General features: G+C 54.7%; 1 protein-coding gene across 1 annotated transcript; it reads left to right on the forward strand.

The window, feature by feature from the left end:
• The first annotated feature begins 19,730 nt into the window (after positions 1-19,730).
• Positions 19,731-25,520, forward strand: LOC306648283 (uncharacterized protein). The gene is made up of 4 exons (XM_079118270.1): positions 19,731-19,849; positions 20,248-20,283; positions 23,580-23,627; positions 23,782-25,520. Exons 1-4 carry the CDS (start codon positions 19,816-19,818, stop codon positions 24,036-24,038), a joined length of 375 nt encoding a protein of 124 aa, XP_078974396.1. The 5' UTR covers positions 19,731-19,815; the 3' UTR covers positions 24,039-25,520.
• The last annotated feature ends 477 nt before the right edge of the window (positions 25,521-25,997 follow it).

Consider the following 25,997-nt stretch of genomic DNA (forward strand, 5'->3'; position numbering starts at 1 on the left):
CTCCTGTGGTCCCAGGTCCCAGGAGTCCCCGTTCCTAGTTTTACTTCTCATATGGGGGGTGCTCCTCCCTCAGGCCCAGGGGTCCAGCCCAGCCCTCCTCCCTCAGACCCAGGGGTCCAGCCACCAGCCTCCTCCCTCAGACCAGGGTTCAGACCCAGCCTCCTCCCTCAGACCCGGGGGTTTCCAGGCACCAATCTCCTCCCTCAGACCTAGGGGTCCAGCCCAGCCTCCTCCCTCAGACCCAGGGGTCCAGGCCCAGCCCTCCCCCCTTAGGTCCAAGGGTCCAGCCCTAGCCCACCTGGCAAGCCCCCATTGGGGTTCCTCTTTACCTGCACGGGGACCTGAGTGTCAGCCCCTCTCGGGGGCCATGGTAGGAGTCCAAGCGGGAGTCGTCACAGCCTCACTCTCCTAGTGGGCTCAGTTCCTTGCTCCTGGGTAGAGAGGGTTAAGCCACAAGCCCCTCCCAGCGTTCCTTATCCCCCCAAAAGTTTGCCTCTAGGATTTAAAGGACTAGGAAGCAGCGATGGAAAAGCTGAGGCCCCTCCTGCTGGCCGTGGGGCAGGAGGCCAGGACTGGGTGTGCTCTCAGTACACGCAGAGGGCTGGGGGACGCGGGCTGGGCCCGCCCCCTGCCCAGCTTGGAATTTCCTGACACTGGGAAGTCTGGCTGTTTAGCAGTAATTTAGAGTAATTTCTTCCAGATTGCAGCTGGTGGGGGAGTGCGGGTGTGAGGATTGGGAGAGGGAGAGAGTCACCAAGACCAGCAGAAGAATGAAGGGGTCTGGAGGGGCAGTTCTGGCCCTGTTGTGGGGCACCCCCTGGACAACTGTCCCTGACTGAAGCCACCCTCTGTAGAAAGATCTTTACATCACTGTGAGCTTCATGGTGAAGAGAGTCAGATTGAAGTGTTGGGAAGCTCCCTCCAAGGCCTGACCTGGGGAAGAGCAGTGGTTCCTGGGAGGAAACAGGCTCCAAGGGAAGCAGGGAGGCCCATGTGGGAGGCTGGGCCACTGGAGAGAGAAGCGGAGGCCTAGGTGGAGAACAAGGTGGGAGACTGCAGAAGTGAAGAGGTAGGCTGGGCTGAAGTTTGGAGAAAGGAGAAGAGTTGATTTTAGAGATCAGAAGGAAGATATTCTGCCCCAGGCCTTGGCCCTTCCTGAATTTCCATACAGGACCAGCTACTTAATTTTTGAGGTCTAGTGCAAAGGACAAGATGGGGACCTATATTCAGAATGATCAGGAAGAATTTCAAGTGGGTGAGCATCAGTTCCAGAGCCAGACCTTCTGAGCTTGGGGCCCTGGTGACCTCACAGGGCTCGAGCCGTGAGACTGGTCCTTGAGCTGCATCCTATAGGACAAGCAGGAGCGCATGGGGCCCGGGAGAAGCAGGAGTTTAGGAAAGAGCCGGGAAGGCTGAGGCCAGGTGGCACACAGGGAAGCAGGCAAGGGGGCGTTCGGTTCACCCTGAGAGGCCGGCTGAGAGCTGTCCCGATCAGGGCAGGGTTAGGTACAGGCATTAGCTCCTCTGGGACCTGAGGACGGACTGGAACAGGCCTGTGCTCAGTGTCCGGAGCAGAGTCTTAGGGAGAGAGGTGGTCACCAAGGCCTCAGTAATGGAGGCTAAAAAAAAAAAGAAAAGAAAAGAAAGAAAACACCTAAATTAGCAATTGTTATTAATGTAAAATCATATAACATAAAATCCACCTTTTAAAAATGTCACGGCTCAATGGCATTTGGTACTTTCACTTGGTGGAACAACCTCCATCTCCGTCTAGCTCCAAAACATTCCCTCACCCCAAGAACACCCCGCTAAGCAGCCACTCCTGATCCCCTCCACTCAGCCTCTCAAGACCAGTGGTCTGTTTCCGATTCTGTGGGTTTGCCTGTTCTGGTGAACCCGTGTGACCTTCGGGTAAACGGAAGCGTGACCCAGTAGCCTTGGGTGTCTGGGTTTTCACTGAGCACGCTCTCAGGTTCACGCACCGTGCACTGCTTCCCCCAGACCTGCTGTTCAGAGGTATTAAGCAGGCACGGGGGCGGCGTGAGGCAGGGAAAGTGCTGTTTTGCTCCTCAGTCCTTTCCAGCTCGAGACCCACCAACATGTCTCAAGCAGCCCCTTTTACTGAGAGTCAATGAATTGCAGGCGTTGGCCACACCTACAAGCACATATTCCGCACAACACCCCGGCTAGGGTTTGATGGAAGAGCTGGAGACTGGAGGGTTGCCAGGTGGACAATGAAATCAACCATCACCCCAGGATAATCTCCCTAACGTCAGGTCCGTAACCTGAATCCCACCTGCGAATGGCATGCCCACCCTGTGGTGTGACATGGAACTAGTGCAAGGGTATCTTTGGGGAGGCATCCTGCCTTCTGAAGTGACCCTCAGAGGTTATCCTGGTGTGTGGGGGGCAGCCTCATGGAATGAGCCCTGTGAGGTCACCCAGGGCCCAGTTTCAGAAGGGCCTGGGGCTAGATTTAACGCTCAGCCACCTGAAATTCTTCCTGATCATTTTGAACACGGATCCCCATCTTCTCCTTTGCACCAGACCCCGCCTGTTAAGTAGCTGCATTTCCCACATGGAAATGCAGGAAGGGCCAAGGCCTGGGACAGCATCTGAGAAGAGCAACATTGGAGAGATAAGAAGAAGAAATGGGACCCCGGACAAGGTCCTGGCAGCAGCCAGAGAGGAAGGAGGAGAACTGTGTCCCAGAAACCTGGGGAGGATTTACCATCTCAACAGCAGGCCAAGTGTAACAAGGCAAATCCTGGGGTTCAGCAGAGATGAGGAAGTGCTGAGAGCTGGGCAGAGCACGCAGGGAGCCCCCAAGAAGGGAAAGGAAGAGATAAGGGATCTGGGAGGAGGTCACTCAAAGGAAGGTTCTTATTTCTTTGGTTGATACATTTGGCATTGTTTTGTTTCTTCTTTTAAAAAAAAGATAACTTTTCATGACACAAAGGGTACATGAGCACATCCTCTCCTGGAGAGGGAGGGGCACAAGGGGGAGAGACAGAAACCTTAAGAAGGCTTCCATGCCTGCTCCAACCCAGTCCCCAGCTCACACATCCCCTGAGCTTAGTCTGGGCTACACACCTCCCCACCTGGGCAGGGGTCTTACAGATGCCTAGAGCAGGGTGTCTGCCCTTGGGTGGGCTTGCTGTTTGGGGCTGGGGCTGACCAGCTCCTTTGTTGAAGGGCCATCCTGTGCACCACAGGGTGCTGAGGAGCATTGCTGGGCTCTGCCTACCAGACCCCAGTAGCTCTCTCCCTGCTCACCTCCCACCCTCCTAGTGTGAACAATCCAAAATGTCTCCTGCCTCCATGCATTTGGGCTGCTAAAACAAAAGACCATAGACTGGGTGCTTTACGAACAATGGCATTGATTTGTCACAGTTCTGAAGTTGGGAAGTGCAAGGTGAGACATCAGTAGATTTGGGGTCTGGCAGAGGGGCTGCTTCTGATACAACATCATCCTCTGACTGTGTCTTCATGCAGTGGAAGAGGCAAGGGTCCCTCCGGGGTCTCTTATAAAGGTACAGATCCCATTCATGGGGGGGGGGGGGGCTTCATGACCTAATGTCCCCAGTAAGAGAATTTCAGCATGGGGATCCCTGGGAACACACATTCAGACCACAGACAGTGCCAGATACTCCTGGGGTGTGAAACATCTTTGGCAGAGAAAGGCCAATGTAGACGACATTCAGGAAACTTTTGGTGCGCTTTGAATACACAAATGTGATCCCACAGGATACCTTTGGGACACCCCGTTTTCCCATTCATTTGGGAATCATTCATTATTAGTGCAGATTGAAAAAGAAGTTTGTTTCAGTGTAACAAAATATGTAACAAAATAACAAGAGCAGGCATGCTTCTTTATGTTTTATGGAAACCTTCCATATAGGTGGGGAGGGGTGGGAGCTGATATTATTGTCCTCATTTTTCTTATGGGGAAACTGAGACAGAGAGTTTTTGTTTTGTTTTGTTTCTTCGAAACTCACGGCTAATGCAACCGATTTGTGTGGGTGGTATTTGCACTCTAGCAGGCTGTCCCAAACAGGGCAGAGACACATGAGAGGGTGGGCTATGCAGAGAGGTCCCTTGGGACCAAGCAAGAACTGGATCCTGTCCCACGGAACTTTCTGGAAGGAAGGGATTGTCATGTTACTGGCACTATCCAAAACGGGGTAGCCAAGGCACTTCAAATGTGGCAAGTGGGGCTGAGGAACTGAATTTTTAATTTAAAACCTCACCTTTTTCCAGTACTGGGAATTGAACCCAGGGTCTCCTGTATACTAGGGAAGAACTCTGCCACTGAGCTACACCCCAGCCCTTTCTGTTCTGCACTTTTGACACACATTCTCACTAAATTGTTCAGGCTGGTAGACACGCCTGGCAATTTCATTTAATTTTAATTGATTCAAATTGGCGTGGTCACTGGTGAGCAGTGGCCCACCCATTGGCCCACCCAGGTCTGGAGAACTCGAGGAGGGTTTGGTCAGGGCGAGGGGAGGCCTCTCTGGAAGTGGGCAGGAGAGAGGACAGGAACCCCAGCCGGCAGGTTCCTGGCAGGGCGAGAGGACAGCCAGCTGGTGGGGAGGAAGGGGAAGAAGCTGGGGTCCAGGGGCCCAGGAGCGCTGCGGGCCCATGTCTTGGGCACGTGCTGTCACCATCTCCTGGAGCAGGGAGGGCCTTGCCCACGGCCGCAGTGGCTGCCGGCGCCCTGACGCCTCTGGGATTTCCACAGCATCTCGGGGTCAGGTGGGCAGGAAGGTAGGATTTCCCACCGCCAAAAGGACTTTGCGAGAGCCCCGCCCAGATCCAGAGAGGAGAGGGAAGGAGGGAGCGAGGAGGGGGGACAAAGTTCCCCTTCGTGGGAGGGGCCTGGGGAGTGGGCCTCCAGGCGTCCGCCACGAGTGGCGGCTCCCTCCTGCCCCGCGACAAGTCCGGGCGCAGGCCCGCCCCAAAGCTCGGACCGGCTGCGGCTGGCTTCCCCGAGCCCAGCCTCACCGGGGAGCGTCCTTGGAGCGCTTGGCGGTGTCTGTGGGGGAAGGGATCTCCTGGCAGCAGCGGGGAGAGCTGGGGAGCCGGGGAGGGCCCATGAGCGGCGGCTGCAGACCCCGCCTGGAGGCTGCGGGAGGGCTCTTCCCTACGGCCCTCCCCCCGAGCGCCGGGTAGTGCTGAGATCCGTGCGTGGCTGCGGCGGGCCTGGCTTTGCGTCTCAGCTCCACCTCCTCTGGGCTGTGGGACCCAGGCAAGTCGCTTTTCATCTTAGCTTCCGTTTCCTAGTCCGTGCAACGGGGATGTGCTGGCCCCCAATTCTGAAGGAATTCGAGCAAGGTTTAAATGGGTTGTGGTCCCCAAGACGGGGAGCCAGCACAGGCAGGGCGCCGGACCCCACGTGCCAGCGTGCTCCCTCCTGCGCCTCTGCCGATGGCTCTGCCCACCTCCCCTCTCCTCACTGTAGCCTCTCTCCGGAAACCTCACCCACATCCCATGGTCTATGAATGAACCTCCTGCCTCAGAGCTATCCCCTCCCAGAGCAGGGGACCCCGCATCCTCAGCAGGTGGGAATCTGGGATTAACGCTGTCGTCAGAGACAGCGTCTCCTGTTTGGAGAAGGTTTTGAGGTTGTGAGCAAGGGCGCCCCTCCATTCCTTGCTTAGACAGAAAATAAAACTTCCAGATTTTTGTGGCAAGAACCACATAACATTAAATTTACCATTACAACCATTATCACCATTCAATATTGTTCGGTATTTTCACATTATTGTGCTACCAATCCCTAGAACGCTTTCATCTTGTAAACGAAACTCTGTGCCCAAGGCACACTGATCCCCGTTCCTTCTCCCCATCCCTGACCCCACTTCTGCTTCTGTGGAGAACGTCTGTCTGTCCTTGGTGACTGGCTCAGGGTTCTCAAGGTTCACATATTTCGGCAGATAAAGGGATTTCCTTCTTTCTAAAGGCTGAAGACTATTTCATTGGATGTATAGACCACAGTTACTTCATTCATTAGTCTATTGATGGACATTTGGGTCTTTGCCACCTTTTGGCTATTGTGGACACTGAGGCAGTGACCACGGGTGTGCAAGTATCATTTGCTTTCAGTTCTCTTGGGGATACATCCAGAAGGGGATCACTCAATCCTGTGGTAATTCCATTTTTTAAAAAATTAGCTGTAGATGGACATGATATCTTTATTTGATTTTTATGTGGTGCTGAGAACCAAGGCCAGTGCCTCACATGTGCTGGGCATGCGCTGTACCACGGAGCCCCAGCCCCGCCCCCGGTAATCCCATGTTTAACGTTTTATGGAGCTCACGCTGCTATCCATAATGAATGAAAGATTTGGCATTCCCACCAACAGGACACAAGAGTTCCAATTTTTCCACTCCTTTGCCAGCGCTTGTTATTTTCTGTTCTTTTGATGGTAGCCATCCTAAGTGTGTGTGGGGGGGTGGTCTCCTGCTGCGGCTTTGAAATGGTAAATAATCTTCTGAAAAAATTGGGGGACTCTCAGCATCTCTGGAGGACCAGAGACTCCCATGGGGAGGAGGGTCCATGAGGAGCAGCTGCAGCCAGGTTATGTAGAACTCTCCCTCCCTCCCCGGCCCCTCTCCATGGCAATGCTGCCCCCGCAAGCCGAGACACTGATATTCTCTCCGCTGACACTGGGTAGCATCTCAGAGGGCACACTTTGCAGTGCTGGCCCTCAGTCCCGGACGTTTAAATGTGACCCTTCTGGGTTGGGTGCAAAACTCGGTGGTAGAGTGCTTGCCTAACATGCAATTCTTACACTGCAAAATAATTTTTTAGAATATTTTGGGGGTTGTAGATGGACATAATAACTATTTGTTTATTTACTTATTTATTTATTTTGTGGTGCTGAGTATCAAACCCAGTGCCTCACCCATGCTAGTCAAGCACTCTACCACTGAGCCCCAGCCCCGGCCCACAAAATAATTTTTTTTTTTTTTTTTTTTTTTGTGCCAGGGATTGAAGAACCCAGGGGTGCTCAGCCACTGAGCCACATCCCTAACCTCACAAAACAAATTTTTTAAAAAACTAAATTAACTTGACTTTTCCACAGGTGCTCGGGGCTGGTGAGCCCAGATCTGAGTTCCCTGCCTTGGCCTCTTTCCTTCTCTCTCTCCACTGATTGCACTCTTGAGTGCATTTCCTGTCCAGTCCGACTGCTCTTCAGCTCTTCCCTTGAAGAATTTCCTGCAAGCCCTTCCTGCTCACCCAGTCGGACTGCCCTTGGGATAGCCATGCTGGAAATGGACTTATCATGCCCGCTGTCACCTAGACTTGACTTCTGAGAGTCCCTGTTGTCTCTGTGACCTATTCCTCTGGCAGCGGTCACCTGGTTCTGCTGCATCTCATTTTGGAGTCTCTTTCTAACCCATTTCCTCCTCTCTTGCTCAGCATCCCTGTGCTGACTGAGGCCTAGTCCTCCCTTGCCTGGACCATGGCTCCAGCAACTCTCTGAGACCCTGCCCGTGACCACCAGATCAGCTTTTGTCTGCAGGCCATCCAAGTATCTGCTCAGAACTCCTCCAGAGCTCCCTGATGCCCGCCAGGCGGGCCCCATGAAGCATTCCACAGATAATGGACTGTCAGGCTGATGGTCTGAGTCTCTTTCCCTCCTGCTCCTCCCTTTTAAATTACTTTCTTTCTTGGACACGCTGGATGTCTCTCCTGTCTCCCGGTGCTCAGGTCCTCAATTTTACCTACGACCCAACTGATCACGTGGGCATTGCCCGCCCCTCCCTCTTGTTGAGTCTCGCCCAGCGGAGGCTGCAGGCTCGGAGTACCCCAGGACACTGAGTTCTCGCTCACCCCCGCACTCCCCCACCCTCTTCCCTCGCCTTCTCTGGATCAGTTGTTTCTCCGTCAGGTGAGATGTGAGAAGTTCCTTTTTCTGAGAAGCCTTTTCTCACCCCTTAGGAAAAAAATGTGTTTACCTTTTGTGCTCCCCGTCTCCTGGGCTATGGTAGCCCAGTTCCGACATTAAATTGTGGATCCCTGTGTCAGAATTTGCCAGGGACAGGGACTGCACCTTGCTGATTTCTAGTCACTGTTTCCTACCCAGGATGTGGCACACCAGAGTCCCAGGAGCTGTTCCATAAACAAATATCTGAATAAGCAAAGGTGGCATCTCTCGAGGCCCAGGAGGGTCTCTAAACCTGAGGTGGAGAATCCAGAACCTGGAAGTAAATCAGGGAAAGTGCCGGATGTTGAAGGACTGTCCCCACATCCTAGAAATGACTCATGAAAAGCAGCTGGCCTTATTCAGTGAAGTGCATCAGGCTCTGTCTGGGCACTTACTGATAATGGCAATAATGTGACAGCAGCTTGCATTTTTGAGTGATTGCTAGCTACTGGTTGGCATTTCACTCCACACATCACCCATATTAAGCATGGTCCTCATCTAGATCTGAATGAAGCAGTATTTTGATTTTATAGATGACTAAACAGTAGTGTGGCCCTCTTAAGTCACATAGTTAAGAGAGCCAGGGAAATGATCAAATCCCAGGCTGCCTGACTCCAGAGCCTCCCTCTTATCTAGCTCACTTCCGTCTTTATTATTTTTTTTTTTTAAATTTTTGCTACTGAGGATTGAATCCAGGGGTGCTTAACCACTGAGCCACATCCTTAGCCCTTTTTATTTTTTTAAGACAGGGCCTTAAAATTACTGAGGGCTTTGCTAAGTTGCTGAGGCTGGCCTCAAACTTGAAATCCTCCTGCGTTCAGCCTCCTGAACGCAGGCATCGCTGGCATCACAGGTGTGTGCCACTGTACTCCACAGAAAATTTGCTTCCTGTGAGAGGCAGAACATGGTAATCTTCGATTCTCCAAACACCCTTAAGAAGCAGACACCATTACTATTCCCATTTTATAGAAAAGCAAAATGAGGTGAAGTGACTTTCCCAAGGACACGGAGGTAGCAAGAGGCAGATCCAGGTTTTGAGGCCAGTTTGGTGTGACCCCCAAGCCCATGGTCTTTTGGTCAAAACCTAATAGCTAGTGTCCTGAATGCTATGTGACACCTGGCCCATTCCAGCGGCTGTCCTGGGCAGGGGCTGCCAGTTTGAGTACAGTTTGTCTCCTCCAACACTCGTGTTGAAACTTAATCTCCATCATGAGATGTTCAGAGGTGGGGCTGGATGAGACCTTCGGGAGGCAGGGAGGGCTCTGCCCATACAAGTGCATTGGTCCACTCGTGTGGCTAATGGGTTCGTGGGCTCTGTTGTGACAGCCAGCTGGACTGAGTCTCTAGGGTGCTGCTAGCCTCTTGCCTTGGGATGTCCTCTGCTGCCTCAGGACTCTGGCCATCACCAGAAGCGTCCCCTCAACCTTGGACAAGAACCATGAGCCAAAATGAACCTCTTTTCATATAAAACTCACCCAGTCTGTGGTCTTGTGTTATTAGCAACAGTGGGGTAACATTAGCCTAAGGAAAAATTAACCCTTAGCCATTTAAAAGTGTGCAGTTCAGTGACATTTGATACATTCAAAATCGTGGGCAATCATCACCTCAATCTAGTTCTAGAACATTTCCAGAGCTCCTAAAGAAAACCTGCACTAATGTATTAGTGTTCTCCCAAGAAACAAAACCAATTTTATCCATGTATCTATCTATCTACCTATCTATCATTTATCTATCACATGCATACATAAATATTCACGTGCAATTGTGACTGGTTCACACAACAGTAGTAAGTTGAACACTTGAGGGGGGATCTGGAAGTCTGGTGCCCCAGGATGAGTGGGTGCTCCGGTTCAAATCCAAGGACTGCCTACTGGCAGAATTCCCTCTTGCTTGGAGGAAGGCCCTATTAAGTTCTACTCAGGTCTTCAACTGATGAACGAGGCTTGCTCACATTTTGGAGGGCAATCTGCTTCCCTCAAAGTCCGCCAATTTAAATGTTAATCTTGTCCAGATATCTAGAATGACATCTGACCACATATCTGAACACTGTGGCCCACGAGCTGACTGATGAAACCAACCATCACGAGGCCAAAGCTTGTCAACTTGCTACCCACACATCTCCCTGGACCACACTCAATCAACTAAAGACAACAACAAGCCATACCTCCACCTAGCATGGTACGTGGCTCTGAGGATCAGCCCTGTCTCCAGAAGAGGGCCATGGGTGATGTTCACCCTTCCCTTGATATTCCGTCACTTAAGCACTGTGAAGTAACATTAACAATGCTTAGATACCATGATACACACCGAAACACGGCGTGTCACATGATACGGGGGCAAAAGAAGGAAGAAAACAGAGAGAAACAACACAGAAGAGCTGATATTATAATGCATAGTCACAGATTGATATGTTGGTAACAAAAGAAGGAATAAATACTCAAGATGGCAGCCCCGTTGACGTAAGTGCTCACGCGCCCATAGCTGCTATTGATAACCACTTTGTTGCACCACACGTAAGCATCTCCCTGGTGTGGCTCTTTATGTGGTGGCGTGACCAAATCTTGCTGCTGGGGGGCCTGGGACATCAGCAGTCCTGTGTAGGTGGGGATGGGGAGTGCTCCCTGGACTTCAGCCACAGGCGTGGCCACACCAAGGATGCGCCCCGGGTCTCCTGCTTTCCTCTCCCTCACCAGCACTGTGGCGTGCTGGTCCAGTCCCCCACCCCGGGAGTCAGGACCCATCACCCAGCCAGCACCCCAACTCTCCCCTTCAGCTGTTGATTCAGAGGCAGGAGAGGCCCAGAGTGGAGGTGGCATCTGAACCCCAGTAGGTTGGCATCCTCCTGGGCAGAGGTGCCTCCCTTTGGGGCTAAACCTCTGACCTACAGACCATGAGGTCATGGGAACAAAAGCAGATTTCAGTAGTGGAGGCTAGCGGCAGAGCCGCAGTGCCACCCCTTGGTTCCCGGACCTGGGGATCCTGGCTGTAGGAGAAGGAGCGCCACGTGGGGCTGCTGGCTCGGGCGCAGGCAGCCTTCTGGAAAGCCTTGCCCCAGATGACTTGAGAGTGGACCTTTGGGAGTGACGTCCATGCTGCTGTCACACCAGCAGCTTCAGGGCTGCGGGGAGCAAGGTGAGGCCACTGAATTCACGAGCATGAGCTCATCACCAACGTGAGTTTCTTGATCAGAAGGGATGCTGAGAATTCCACATCAACAGAGTTCTGTAAGCCCATGGAGGGTGGTCCTGGGCAGTTCAGGAGCATGGTGTGCAGAGAAGGAAGGTAAGTCTGTGTCCAGGAAAGGGTGGAAGTGGCCCAGTGGACAACCTGCCCCCAGGACACCGGCTGGTTATCTGAGGGAACGGTGCCGGATCAGGGGCTCAGCCTCTCCTCTGCGGCAGACTGGTTACTCAGGGGTAGCTGGAGCCAGCTCAGCCTCGGTGGGTGGAAGCCCATGTTACCGAGTCATGCACAACCTCCATTCCTGCCACCATGGCTACTTTGTTCATTAGCCTATTGGACAATGATGGGGTGGCTGGGGAGAGAGGGAGAGTGTTCCTGCAGCAGACAACACTGACCAGTTGGTATGAAAATCCTACTCTGCAGAGGTTTGGAGAAAGAGTAACAATCTCCATTGTTTTGCTTGTTTGTTTGTTTTTTGGTACTAGAGATTGAACCCAGGGGTGCTTAGCCACTGAGACACATCCCCAGTCCTTTTATTTTTTATTTTGAGACAGGGTCTCACTAAATTACTTAGGACCTTGCTAAGTTCTGAGGTTGGCTTCGAACTTGAGATCCTCCTGCCTCAGTCTCCCAAGTAACTGGGATAACAGGCAAGTGTCCCTGAGCATGGCATGGTCTCCATGTTTGCCTGATGCCAGGGTCCTTCCTCGAGGGGACCCCACCTCCCCTCAAGGGGTCTGGTCTGTAAACTGACTGGAGTCTGGGAATTGATTGAGGGGTTGTGATTCTCTGACTTTGGGATTTGAGTTCAATTTTTGTTCACTTCACCGAGAACTTTAGTGCTGATACAGATCCAGTAAGAATTTAGTGGGCTTCCTGCCTCTCGATCCTAGGAGCACCGTGCCCTGCCAGCAGCACAGGACTCCGCGAGTCAGGGCGTCCCAGCCTCTGCCTTGGCTCTGTTGTCTGTTACAGTACCACCTCGCCCCTGGTGTCGGGGTCTTGCTCTTCCCCATCACGGTGGCAGGCTGTGAGCTCTGGCCTGCAGGGAGGAGCCATCGCAGACCTCTGCAGGGACAGCAGGGTCCCCTCACGAATTTATTTCTCACAGAATTGGTGAAAGCAAGTGTCTGTTCTCCTCCAGTGGGTGAGTAGTTCTCAAATAACAAATCCACGTAGCATCTCCCCACCTGGTTTCCTCAGAGGCTGAGGCAGGGCTGCATCCCGAGTTCATTTACTGAGGGCTGCCTCTGGCTCCACGTTTCAGTCAACCAGACAAAGTGGCAGAACCATTTCCTCCTCTTTGAGCTGCAACGTGAAATGCAGAACTTCTGCTTTGAGGGCCCATGGCAGTGAATGTGAACCGACTCACCTTTATGTCCCTCCTGTTATTATCCCATACACTCAAGGTCTATTACCACAAACATGTCTCCTGAGTTCCTCTAAAGTCCACTTTAGAAAGATCCAGTAGCTACTTTGGAACACGGCACACATCCTCATGGGTTACACTTTGGTCCTCACCTTTGGGGGCTTCCTGGGACTTGGAATCTAGTTATGGGTTGTGTTAGTATTTTGTCACTGTGATAAAATACTCAAGATAAACAACTGACAGGAGGAAAGATTTATTTTGACCCATGACTTCAGAGGTTTCTGGCCATGGTTACGCTGACTCCCTTGTTTGGGGCCTGAGTTGAGGCAGAACATCATGGCGGGGAGGGTGTGATACAGCAAAGCTGCTCACCTCCAGGGGACCAGGAAGCAGAGAGAAAGAGGACCATGCCCCCAGTGACCCGCCTCCTCTACTTATGCCCCACTCTAAAGTCTTCTTCACCTCCAACAGTGCCACCAGCTGGGGAGTAAATCTCCACACATGAGGTTTTGGGGGACATTCCAGATCCAACTTAAAATGGCTCAAGAAGCAAAGAGGGCTGGGTCCTGAGGAGAAGAGCACTGTCTGGCCAGGCGACTGCCCTGGGAGGCCACTACAGTGTCCTCAGACATGCAGGCGTAGCCTCTGCAGAGGGGGATGGACAGCCTGCTTCCACTGGTCAAGAAGACTCAGCAGAACTGGGGGGCTCAGTGTCCTCGGCTTCATCACAGTCTTCCCACATGTTCCCATTCCACCTTTCTGGGTCCCATTCCTTCCCATTTAGTACCCGCAGTTGAATAGTAGACACCTTGTGAAGCTGGGAATTCAATTTGCTTTGAAATCCAGCAACTTGAAAGATGAGATTCTGGGTTTGGTTTTCAGCAACCTCAGCCCTGTGGCTACAGAAGATGAATCTCTTGCAGGCCAGACAGGGGAGCCTCAGGTCATTTATGTGACTCTCAACTGGGAATTTGAATCTCTGAATTCCCAAGGATGAAAATCTGATCTTTATCTTTCTTCACTTTGTCAAGTCAATCTCATGGTGCTCACTAGTTAACAAAATTGCTCCAAGTTATTATGTGCAGGGTCACCCCAATCCTCGTCCCATAGGAGTGTTTGATTTGGAGCATCCAGTGTGACAGTTTGCACGTCTCTGTTGCTTCATACCACCAGGGACCGCCAGTGTCCCCAGGAAGTAAAATGTGCCATTTCAGTCTCTAATCATATCTCCAGAAAATCCTTTGACAAAAGAATGGGGAAGGTCTTAATTTTTCCATGAATGTTTGCCCTCCTCCTTCTCCTCCTCCTTCTTGGTACTTGGGATTTAACCCAGGAGTGCTCTACCCCTGAGCCGAAGCCCCAGCCCTTTGTGTTTTGAGACAGGATCTCACGATGCTGAGGCTGGCCTCAAACGTGCCTCCTCCTCCCTCAGCTTCCTGAATAGCTGGGATCCCAGGTGGGTGCCAATGCCCCTCGCCCCATGGTTTCTTTTTTTAAACCACAATTTAAAATACAAAACTGTCTCTAGAAATAAAAATGTGTAAGTTATCATTTTACTTAGAATTTGTTTATTTTCAAACTCGTAAATATTAATGAATTCATTTTGTTCTACTTAGCAATTAGCAAATTATAGGTATTTAGCTGTTAGGTAATGGGATCATTTCCAAAGGCTGAAATGGTAATTTGGGGGTTGATGAGATATACATTCGTGGTTGTATGATTTTCTTTCTGGCCTTCTTGATTCTATTTACTAGACATACATTGAATTTTCTAAAAATGGTACATTTCAGCATTGTGGTCTTATTTCTAAATAATCTCCATGTGTTGATAATTATAACCATTGTAATAGTGAAAAAGGTGTTCTTCAATGCTGGGAAATAATAAAAATAGTGTAAGAGGTGGTGCTCTTTTAATAAACCTCAGTTTTACCCATTTGTGGTTCAGAGTGGAATCCATCCCTCCTGCCTAAACAATAGACCCTTGCCATTCCCTTGCTTTGGGCGTTGAAAAATGTGTGCTTTAACATTCTCAGCGGGTGACTTGACGTGTGCACATTGTGACAAAATACCACAGGCAAGATCGCTGACATCTGTCCATGTACATGGCTACCACTCGGGGTACGTGTGGTGGGAAGGCACTGGGATCCACACCTGCAAACCTCAGGACCACTGGGCAGAATCGTACCCATAGCTGCCCTGTGAAGCTCTGCAGAGTTTATTCATCCGGGAAAACAGACTCCGTAGCCTTTGGCCTCATCTGCTGGTCCCCACCCCATCCTCTGGTCCCACGGTTCAACTCTGCTCCGAGTGAGTGGACTCGACCTCGGTATTTGTTTTCTTCCTGTGTCCAGCTCATTGTGCTTCACATGATGCCCTCTGGGTCCATCCACGTTATTGCAGATGACAGGGCTTCCTTCCTTTGGAAGGCTGGAGAGCATTCTGAGGTAGGCGTGTGCCAAGTTCTCTCTGTCCTTTCATCAGCCGGTGGACTGTTAGGTGTTTCTACATCCTGGCTGCTGTGTGTCGCGGTGGGAGGAACACAGTGGGGACATCTCCAGAGCCTGACCTCAGTGCTTTGGATACATATCTGGAAGTGGGATCGCTGTGTCACACGGAGGCTCATTTCTTTAGGTGCCCCACGCCTTTCCCACCAGCCTTTCCCTCACTAGTGGACCAGGGCTCTTTTCTCCATCCCCAACACTTGGATTCTATTATAGTAACAGAACCCCCCCCCCACACACACACACACACAGGCACGTAGCCCACACGCACTCACAAACCCGGGGAAACCTCCCTGGGACACACTTACAGGATGAGGTGCTCTCCTCAATTCAAATAGAAAAATTACCCCGAGGACCACTAGGGGGCGGGAGAGTCCCATCTTGATTAAAGTCAAGAAAACCCAGAAAAACCGTGTGTATGGGTGTGTGTGTGTGTGTGTGTGTGTAAACAAGAAATAAACCTTTCCAGGACACCAGCTGGGCAGAACTGCAGATGGAACATATAACATAATGCCACATTATGATAGGTCTGAAATTATTTATCAATTAAGGAAAGGCATGAAATAACAGAAAAGGAACCTGCGTGCCTGCGTGTTTGCATATGTGCATGTGTATGTATACATAATGCACATCGGATACAGGACAAGCATGTAAAATGTTATATTGTATTACATATATTTAAATACTCGTCCTTGTCGTTCGTGTCTGTGTGTGTGTGTGTTAAATATATATGTGTGTATTTATCTATTCATTTAAAAAGTGAACGGAAACAGCCTGCTCTCCCACCGGCGTTGGCCATCTCGGTGGTTCGACGCCCACATCAGGGCAGGCAGCCCGTCCCTCGTCCCCTGAGCCCGGGGCCTCGCCCAGCTCACAGCCGGTGTCCCCCGACGAGCTTCCTTGGTCTGACTTGCGTTTCCGGCTCGCCCTGCGGCGGGCTTTCCCGGGCTCTGCCTCCTGCCCAGCCCTGTGTCTTTTTCTGCCCAGCGGGACTGAGTTCCTGTGTCGCGGGGTCCAGCTGCTCTCCGCGCCTGTCCCTGATGTTTCCCCAAGAGTCCTGCTGGCGCGGGGACCGACAGCTGGCTGGTGGCTCTCCGCAGAGGGTGGACCCCCGACAGCTGCACCCTCCACCCCCAGCACAGGTGCGCACCAGGCCCCGCGACCCCCAGTGCCGACCCCCCGCGTGGCCCCGCGGCCTCGGGAAACGGGACAGAAGTTACACACGACCCCGCGTCTCCTTTTCCGAGGGGCGGTGGGAGGAGGAGGGCCAGGGAGGGACAGCACAGCAGGGGCGGGACTGGCCTTCCTCCTGATCTCGCACCTGCGGGACACAGGTGCCAGCTCGCCCAGCGGTCTCAGCAGCAGGCGGCGCTAGTGAACCCAGAGTCGCGGCGTGCCCAGCGGAGGGAGGGGCCGCCTTGACTCGGGACCCGCCTCCCAGTTCCAGAAGGCTTGTCTGGTGACCAGCTTCAGGGAGCCCTGCAGGCCAGTCAAGGAGAGAGCCCACCCGATCAGATGGGGCGGGAGCATATACTCACAGACGTCCAGGACCCTGGGACTAAGTGAATACTCAGTCCACTACAAGTGTCCTTGGGTCCAAGGGAGCAGGAAGGGGAGGGGGGACCCCCCCAACCATTGCCCACAGGCACATGTGGCCCCCTACACCTGGTGAGCAAGTGAGACCTTGGTCAGCTCAGACCAGAGGACCTACAGTAGGACACAGAGCTGCCCACTCCAACATCACCTGGACTGCCTGCTTCCTCACCAGGACACCACCCAGAGAAGGAGCTGAGGAGAGGGAGACAAGAGATGGACTAGACCTAGAGAGCGTGTCCATCGTGACTGGGAAGAGCTACCTTTGAACCTGTGGGGCAGGCGTGTTCGCTGTGATGGAGGAGGGCAGCTTACCAGATCAGATCAGAGACGTTTCATTTCTTCTGCTGAACCAAGCTGCATCATGATCTGCAAACACACACCCGCACACACACCCGCACACACAACCTCACACACACCCGCACACATTCACAACCTGCACACATTCACAACCTGCACGCACACCTGCACACATATACACACATTCACACATCTGCAAACACACCTGCACACACATTCACACACCCATGCGCACACCTGCACACATTCACACACCTGCATACACACCTACACATACACCTGCACACACATTCACAGACGTGCATGCACACATGCACACACATGCACACATTCACACATCTGCGCACACATTCACACATCTGCACACACCTGCACACACACATGCACACACACGTACACACACCTGCACACACATGCACACATTCACACACCTGCACACAATGTGTGACAGCCCCTGTACTCTCACTCAGCACTACTTCTCCCGTTTTAACTTCCTAAGGACTGAAATGTCCCTCATGTTTTTAATGTTTTAACAAATTAGAGCAGAGTCCAGTGAATGGAAAGTGCTGGACAAAATGCCGGAGACTCGTCTACTTCTGCCAATTTTCCATGCACACTTGATCTTCTCCTTCCCCAGCCCAGAGGCTCCCTCCTACAGAGTTTTTCACTCACTTACTCCCTCAAAGGCACCTTCCACCCTCACACCTCTTGGACCATCATGGGTTTGTAGCTCATTCAGCTGAGAACACGCCCCCTCTCAAAGCCGCGGCATCTAATAATGCACCCTTACTGCCTGCCAGCGTTCCCAGGAGGCAGCATTTGGGATGACTGACAGGTAGGGGCCTGGTGGGGGAGGGGACCCCTTCAGATACCTGGGGTGAGCAGGAGGACTACGGTGACCCAGCAGGATCCTGGTTGGAGAGGACAGGACGGAGGCCCAAAGTCAGGTCAAGGTGGAAAGAGTTCGGGGAATCAGGAGCAGGGTTTGGCCAACAGGAGCGTTTCGTGAAGAGGTGGTGTGGGGTCTGGGCCTTGCTGGGGAGCACATACGGCACGTGGAGGGGTCAACGTCACCAAGAGCTCAGGGCCTTGTCCGTGAAGAAACGTGGCCCCTGGGCTGCCTCCCTCCTGGGCTTGAGATCAGGGTGTGGGGAGAGTCCTGGGTCTCAGCCCTGCAGAGGCTGAGCCCACCTGGCCTCATGAGGACACCACAGCCGACACTGGGGACCCCTCCTCCATCTCCATCAGATCCCACCTTGCCACCCTCAGAACATTAGGGGTCACCTCCCCAACCCCAGCTCTGCCTGGTAGCCCACCTGGAGCCCAAGGCTGCGGCCAGCCATTCCCTCTGCTCATTTCCTTCCTTGTAAACCATGATCTCCTTGTCCATCTCCTCTTCAGGGGGCTCATCCCCACCAAGGATGCCAATATGTCCTTAGGAGCCCTGGGACAGAGTTGGCTCCTCAGCTGCCTCCCCAGTGTGAGCAGGTGTCCTGGGCTGTCAGAGGAGGCCACGGGGAGCCAGAGTCCAGTGGCCGCTTTTCCACCTGGCAGCACAGGACCTGATGGAGAAGGGGAGAAGAACATGGGGTCCCCTGAAATGCAGCAGCTCCTTCAGGCTCGAGGGGAGCACTCGAGAGCCGAGAGCCAAGAGCCTGCAAGAGCCCAGGTGCTGGGAGAGGTGCGGGCTTCCAGGAGCAGACAGAGCCAGGAGAGGGAGGGCGGCCACAAGGTCAGGGATGGGACTTCCAGACCACCCTTCCCAAGCCAGGGAACCCTGTTCTGTGCATATGGGCCCTGGGAGGATCATCGGCGTCCCAGACAAGAATCCAGCCACCACCCAGAACCACCAGTCGGCCCAGAACCCACCCACTGAGGTTGGCACAGTTGTCCTGGTGCAGTGGCCTCTGTAGGCTTGGGAGCCCTCAGATCAGAATGGGGCTCTCCGAGCATCAGAAGGGCCAGGCACACCTCCCGCCCTGACCCACACATCCCTTTAGGCCCATAAGGACCGAGCCTGCCCTGCCCAGGCACCAGAGCAGGCCTCAGGGGTCAGGCCACAGCCCAAGTGTTGGGTTGCAGGAGGAGGCAGGAGCCAGGGCCCCAGAGCTGGCCCAGGGGTCACCTACCCTGGGAACAGGGTGGAAACTGGGGACGAATGTCCTCACTCTGTACCAAACACCCCTGGCAGATGAGATCTTACCAAGTTACCAGCAGCATTTATGACTCTCCCTTTGCACGAGGGGAAGCGAGCAGCTTGTGTGAGACTGTCTTAGCGGGAACCACGAGCCTGTCAGGACTAGAATCCCTGATGGCGAGTTTCCAGCCCCCGTCTCACCCTGTGTGGGTATGTATGGGTAACTCACATGTCCACATGTCCACCATCCCTCTGCCCGTCTCTCCATCGTCCACCCATCAGGCCATCCATCCGCCCATCCATTCTCCATCCATCACCCAGTCCATCTGTCCCATCTTTCCATCATCCATCCGTCAGGCTATTCATCCACTCATCCATTCTCCATTCTCCATCCATCATCCATCACCCAGTCCATCTGTTCATCTTTCCATCATCTGTCCACCCGCCCATCCATTCTCCACCCAGTTATCTTTCTCTCTACCAATCATTTCTCCTTCAGTGTATCATGGCCTACGTATGTGCCAGTCTCTGCCACCTGTGTCCATGTGTGTCTATATACCCGTCCATCTGTGACACAGCAGCAATTGTGGGCTGTGTGGACGCGCGCTCAGTCTAGTTATGAAACACCTTCTGGAGGCCACATCTGCCTCTGGTCACGTGGGGGAAGGAAGAACAGGCCTGGGGCCGAGTCCCTTCCTCCCTGTGACTTGCTTTGGGGCCTCACTCTGCACAGTTCCTGCTTCAGGGCCTGTCCTCCCACACAGGACAAGCACAGAGCAGGCCGGGGACACTGGGCCATGTCCCCTCAGTCTCCCCCCCTGCTGAGCCTTGGTGAGTCTGGGAAGGACAAAGGCCTCTGAGGGGCAGCAGGTGGGAGATGGGCATGGGGTCCAGGTCCCCCTCTAGTGCAGGACGCTGAGCCCTGGGGGAGGAGTCAGCCCTGCAGGCACCTGTCCAGTTGATGTCCCTGGGCCTGAGCCCACCCTGGAGGGACCCGAGGCCCCTCCTGTGTTGTGGAAAAGGGGACAGGATGGGTCCAGTGGGACTGTTGGGAGGTCACCTGGGGCCCGTCCTAACCCTTCTATTGAGGAAGGAAGCCATGAGATGGAGAGGCCATGTGGTGGGGCTGGGGTCACAGGCAGCCGAGTCCTTCCCTGCGGCCAGCTGGACCCTTCGGCCCTTGAGGACTCTGCCCCGTGGGTGATTTTCTCACTGGGTCTTTCTCCCAGGGCTCTGCCTGGGCCAGCGGATCCACACGCAGGCAGGTGAGTCATGCCTACAGTGTCCCAACCCCCTCCACAGGCCGCTCTGGAGGGGAGTGGTGTCGATCCTGGGAGGGACCCCAACCCCATCTTAGGCCACATGAGTGTCACCTGTCAGTCTTCTCCTGGCATCTCCCGGTGCCTGCAAGGCAGCAGATGCTTCCCGTTCAGGGCCCGCCATCCTGCTGGCTTCAGCCCACACACCTGGTCCTCCGTGTCCCAGCCCCGCTTTATTTTCTCAGTGAGGTTGTGGGTTATGACCAGATGATAGATAGCCTCTTCTGTCCACCCACCTCTAACCAGCCATAGTCCAGGCACCGGTACCCATAAATGTCCTCACATCTGCCCACCAGTCTTGCAAGGAAGTCTCTCCCCACTTCTCAGCCCCAGCAGAGACCAAGAGGCACCTGCAGGAGGCACAGAGATGCAGGTTACCGCCTCCTGGTGCAGAATCTTGGTTCTCAGCCACTGACTTAGTTCACCCCAGCCCCTTGCTGCAGGATGGCTGTGCAGGCAGCCATCACACCCCAGTGCAGGCTGGAGGGCAGGGAAAGGCAGACACAGGAGCTTAACTGCTGCTCTTCCAGCTTCTCCTGGAGCCTCATGGGCACGGGGCTGCACAGCCCTGTGCTGGGGTGGCAGTGCCATCCTCTGTTCCATGGGGCTCCACTGGAGTGCTGTGGTGCAGGTGGGGACGTGGGGAGCACATGAGCTGGAGGCCATGGCGTCTGAGACATCTCCCTCCTGTCCTGCAGGACAGGGGGAGAGCCCTTCCTCCCAGTGGAGGCTGAGGCTGCTCTGCTTCCTCCTGGGGCCCTGCCCAGACCCTCCCTCTCTGTTGACTGGGCTCTGTGATCCCCGGGGGAGGCCCGTGACCATTGTGTGCCGGGCCCTGCTGGGGAGGTGAGGTTCCCCTGGAGAAGAAGGGACGTTCCCAGTTCTGGGGTCAGAGGACCTCTTCACCTCCTGAGGCAGAGGCCAGGTTCCTCTTCCCTCCATGAGTGAGGACCCTGCTGGGCTTTGTCACTGCCGCCACCTAAAGTCCTGTGGTCTGAGCTCAGTGAAGACTTGCAGCTGGTGCTGAGCAGCGAGGACGCCACCCAGACCCCCAGCCGGGTCCCAGCTCAGCCATCAGGTGTGTCCCAGGTCCTGGACCCTGTTCCAGCTGCCGTCCTGTCCACAGCCTCCCTGCCCCATCCTGACCCCAAGCCCCTCCCTCTGCACCATGTCCCCTCGGTCCCCATGCCCTGAGGTCCCTGCAGCCCTGGTCTCAAGGGTCACTTTGGGTGACGTGGACACAGCTCCAGCATGGGGTAGACATGGAGCTGGCCTGGCTGCTGGTCCCCTCCCCTGGGCAGGTCGTCTGGCCCAGGGATGGTTGTGACCAGGGCTGGAAGGAACACTGGGGAAGCTTTGGGATGAGATGGTCCTTGTCCTGTGTGCTCAGTCTGGGGTTACAGTCCAGGGGGCTCAGCCCACCCCAGGGAGGAGCAGGGACGTTCTTCATTTAGAGTCAATCTTCTGTCCCGTTTCTGTTAATTCTGCTGTGACTCAGACACCCTGGGGGCAGATGCACAGTGTCCAGGGGTGCTGCTCTCGGCCAGGCCTGGGTACTAAAGCCTTACCTGAGGTTCCGACAGGTCCCCAGTGCCCTGGGGTACTTACTGGGGGCCCACAGCCCCCTAGATGAGGTCAGACCCCAGACCAGACCCTGTGTCCAGGGAGAGGCACCCACCCATGTCTGCCCATGACCAGGGACCTGCTGGTCAGTGCTGGTGGGTGCAGAGCAGGAGCAGCCTGGGTGCCATCCTGGTGCCCCAGGTCTCCCCACCCACCCTGGGGTCTGCAAAGGTCACCTATGGTCAAGGGTAGAGCAAGGGCCCAGGGAGGTGTCAGAGAGGTACTGTGGGGGGACCAGCTGAGTGGTCACAGGCAGAAGAAGCTCTCAGCTGTTCCTCTGCCTGTTCACAGGAGCTCAGAGACTTCAGGGGTGTGTGTGTGTGTGTGTGTGTGTGTGTGTGTGTGTGTGCCTGCGCGCGCGCGCGCCTGTGCTCCAGGCAGGTACATAGCTGCTGGTTTAAAGCAGGGTCATCCTGTAGAGACCACCATGATATCCACAGATGCGGCAGGTCCTGGAGGGAGGGACGTGATGTACCCTGCACCCTCTCAGGGATGTGGCCCAGTGCAGGGAGGTGGCTCCTGGCAGGTGGCAAGGCTGTGAAGTGTCATGCTGAAGCCCACCCCTCCTGACCACAGACCGTCATGGTCTCTGCTCCTCTGTCCATGCGATGGGTTGAGTGTCCCCCACTGTGTCCCGTTGGTCCAGCTGTCTGGGTGGATCCAGTCTCGCCTTCCCCCTCTGCTGTTTTCCTGGAATCCTCCACGAGGGGGAGACCCTGTGTGACCCTCAGTCCTCCCCTCCCTGTCCCCATGCTGTGGGGACCCTGGTCCTCTCAGGGCTCCATCAGTATCTGTGAGGTGACGTCTCAATGGTCCTGTGCCCTGTGGCCTCCTCAGGACCTGTGACCCAGAGCTCTGTCCATCACCAGCCCGGGGGTCAACTCCAGGGATGCACTGGGGGTGCACCTGCGACCCCCGCCCATGGACTCTGGCCTTGCTCAGCATAGCTCAGAACCACGTCCTCGGGAGGCTTGGTGTTGGGGTGAGGGGGTCACCAGTGAAGGCGAGCAGAGCTCACGCAGCCTGCCTCAGGGATGCACACACAGGGGCCACCCACACCATGGCCTGACCCTTTTCCCAAGGCCTCAGACGCTGGGGTTTAGCTGAGGAGGGATGGGGAGCACGCAGAAGGGACCAGCAGAGGGGGGCTGGATGAACGGGCAGAGCAGAGACGGCCGGGGTCCAGAAGTCCCAGCCCTCACCTGCAGCCAGGTTGGAAAGCTCCAGGCTGGGGGACATGAGGCCCAGTGGCCAGGCCAGGGTCCCAGCCTCTGTCCTCCGGTGGCTGGTTCTCCCGGGGGGGGGGGTGTGGACACCACAGGCACGGAGAGCTCCTCACATCCTCGTGTGGCAGAGGCTGTGCTTCCCTCGTTCACTCCAGGACAGGGTGGCCTCTCCTCAGACATGGAGCTGAGTCTGATCAAAGGCTACTGTGTGTGCTCCAGGTCACCTGTCCCCAGGGTCCTCCTGATTACCTGGAGGCCTGGGAGGGGCACAGGGAGCAGGGGAGGTGGGGCAGGGCCGTCCCACGACAGGTCAGTCAGGAGGGGCTCAGGATGCCGAGGTCAGCCTAGAGGACAGAGGCTGCCCAGCCTTCTCCAGCCCTGTCTGTCTCCTAGGAGCCCCACGTGACATCAGCCCCACCCACAGAACTGGCTCCACAACAGGTGGGTCTCCTGGAACTCTGCATGGGGTAGTGCCCTTGGAGACAGGTTCTGGCCTGAGAAGTGGGAAAGTGGCTCCCATTTCAGGGGCCCTGAGTTGGGTTTTTCCCACCTGTCACTGACCTGTCCTGAGCTGTCACCTCTGTCCTGCTTCCAGCCTCCACCCTCCGGAGCTATGCGAGGCTGAACTGTGTCCGCCTGGGCCTGGCTGGGCTGGTCTTGGTGATCCTGGTGGTGATTCTGGGAGGAGCTTGGCACAGCTGGCTGAGGGCACAGAAGGAAGAGGGCACCCGCCAGCGAGCTTACACCCCAGGACCCAGGGAGAGGCCCTCAAGGACCCAGCCCATGTGGAGCCCCAGGAGACCAGAGGTCACCATGATGTGCACTTGTGGACCTGGACACTGCTGGGTCTGAATGCGTTCTCAGCCTGCACCGGCGAGCAGTGTAAACCCACCCCAGCCTCCCTCGGCATCTGCCCCTGTGCCCCAGGGTGGCCGCCACGCTGCATACCCATCACCAGGGCGCTGGCCACATCTGGCTCCAGGATCTGGCTTGAGCAGCTGGAGCGCTGGGCGTGTCTGACCCAGGCATCGGGTGGCTTGTCCATGGGGCTTGGGTCCCGCTTAAGGGCAGTGGCTCAGGCAGTGTGGCTGGACAAAGGAACCCACAGACTCAGCTGTGTGTCCCAGCCGGAAGGCACCAACCGGGACGCCTTTCCCACACCTCGTCTGGTCTTCCAGGGGCTCCCAGGGCCGCTCCTCCCCGGCATCGGCAGCTGGAGCCCAGGACCTGCTCTGCCTGGAGAGTGGCGGCTCCTCCGCAGGCCCCTGCGTCTCCCTACGTGACTGGTAGTGATGGTGCTGGTTGGCAGGGTGGTGCAGCCAGGGTAGGAGTGCTGGTTGGAGGCTGGTGCCCGATTCTCGTTGTTCAGTTGCACTTCAACATTGTTTGCTGGAGAGAGGCGGGCCAGGTGGGATCTCTCAGATGCTGGTTGCTGCACCACTTGCTGCAGCCTATTTGAGGATCCATGGGACTTTCCTGATGAAGGGGAAGAGCTGGGCAGTTAGGCCAGCACTCTGACAGGTAGAGACCTCCAGGAAAACCCTGCACACATGCCTGTGATACAGGCACACAAAAGCAGAATGCTGTTTCCAGAGTCAAATACTGTGAACCCCAGAATCCATCAGCAGCTAGATGAATGAACATCTCCATATTACCTTTATACAGTGGAATATTATACACTAGCGAAAACATCCAATCTAGTACTGTAAGCAAAAATACAGATCTAGTTTTCAAACATAACAGTGAATGAAAGAGGGAAGCCGAGTGCAGGTGACATTTTATTGTTAAAGAGACCATGTGAGGCTCTTTGCAAGGCAAACAACTGTGCAGAAACTTGAATAAAGAAAGAAAACGAGCCACTGAAAATACTGTTGCATGAAATAAGGCGAAAAAGGAGGGATCACATGAAAAGAGAAGGGAGGTCCATGAAATAGAAAAGGGGACTAGAGGGGGTGAGGAGGAAGGGCAAAGTGAGTCTGACCAGCTTCCCTGCCTGTGCACACGAGTGTGCCACAGGGATGCCACCTTTATGAGGAGCAATAGAGCAGCAGTTTATAAATAGTAAGAAAATAGAAGGAAGAGCAGCAGAGTAGAGAAAGAGGGTCTGGGGCGAGGAGGAGGCCCTGGGGCCTGAGGTGGAGCATGTGATCGTCGCTGTGTGACTAGGTCAGAGTGAACCCCCTCCACACGACTCTAACGCACTGAGGAAGACACGACACCACAACTGCGTGAGAGGCGCAAGTTCTATGGCTCTCCAGCACGGGCCGTGGATGCGGTTGCAATCCTTGCATCTTAAGAAGAACCAGAAGAGAGACGCATCACCACCACCACCATCACCACCATCACCACCATCACCACAATCACCACCATCACCATTATCACCATCACCACCACCATCACCACCATCACCACCACTACCAACACCATCACCACCATCACCACCACTACCAACACCACCACCACCACCACCACCATCACCACCATCACCACCATCACCATTATCACCATCACCACCACCATCACCACCACTACCACCATCAGCACCATCACCACCATCACCACCACCACCACCATCACCACCACCACCACCACAATCACCACCATCACCACCACCATCACCACCACCACCACCATCACCACCACCACCATTATCACCACCACCACCATCACCACCACCACCACCACCACCACCACCACCACCACCATCACCACCACCACAATCACCACCATCACCACCACCACCACCATCACCACCACCACCACCACCACCATCACCACCACCACAATCACCACCATCACCACCATCACCAC

This window comes from Sciurus vulgaris (assembly GCF_902686455.1).
Source record: "Sciurus vulgaris genome assembly, chromosome: 17".
Classification (NCBI taxonomy): Eukaryota; Metazoa; Chordata; class Mammalia; order Rodentia; family Sciuridae; genus Sciurus; species Sciurus vulgaris.

What these genes read in the sequence shown, in the direction of transcription:
- LOC306648283 (XM_079118270.1), top strand. Translation starts at nt 19,816, where the DNA reads ATGTCCCCTCAGTCTCCCCCCCTGCTGAGCCTTG. An exon ending in TCCCCCCCTGCTGAGCCTTG is followed by an intron (nt 19,850 to 20,247) that starts GTGAGTCTGGGA and finishes TCTTTCTCCCAG; the next exon opens with GGCTCTGCCTGGGCCAGCGG. An exon ending in GCGGATCCACACGCAGGCAG is followed by an intron (nt 20,284 to 23,579) that starts GTGAGTCATGCC and finishes TCTGTCTCCTAG; the next exon opens with GAGCCCCACGTGACATCAGC.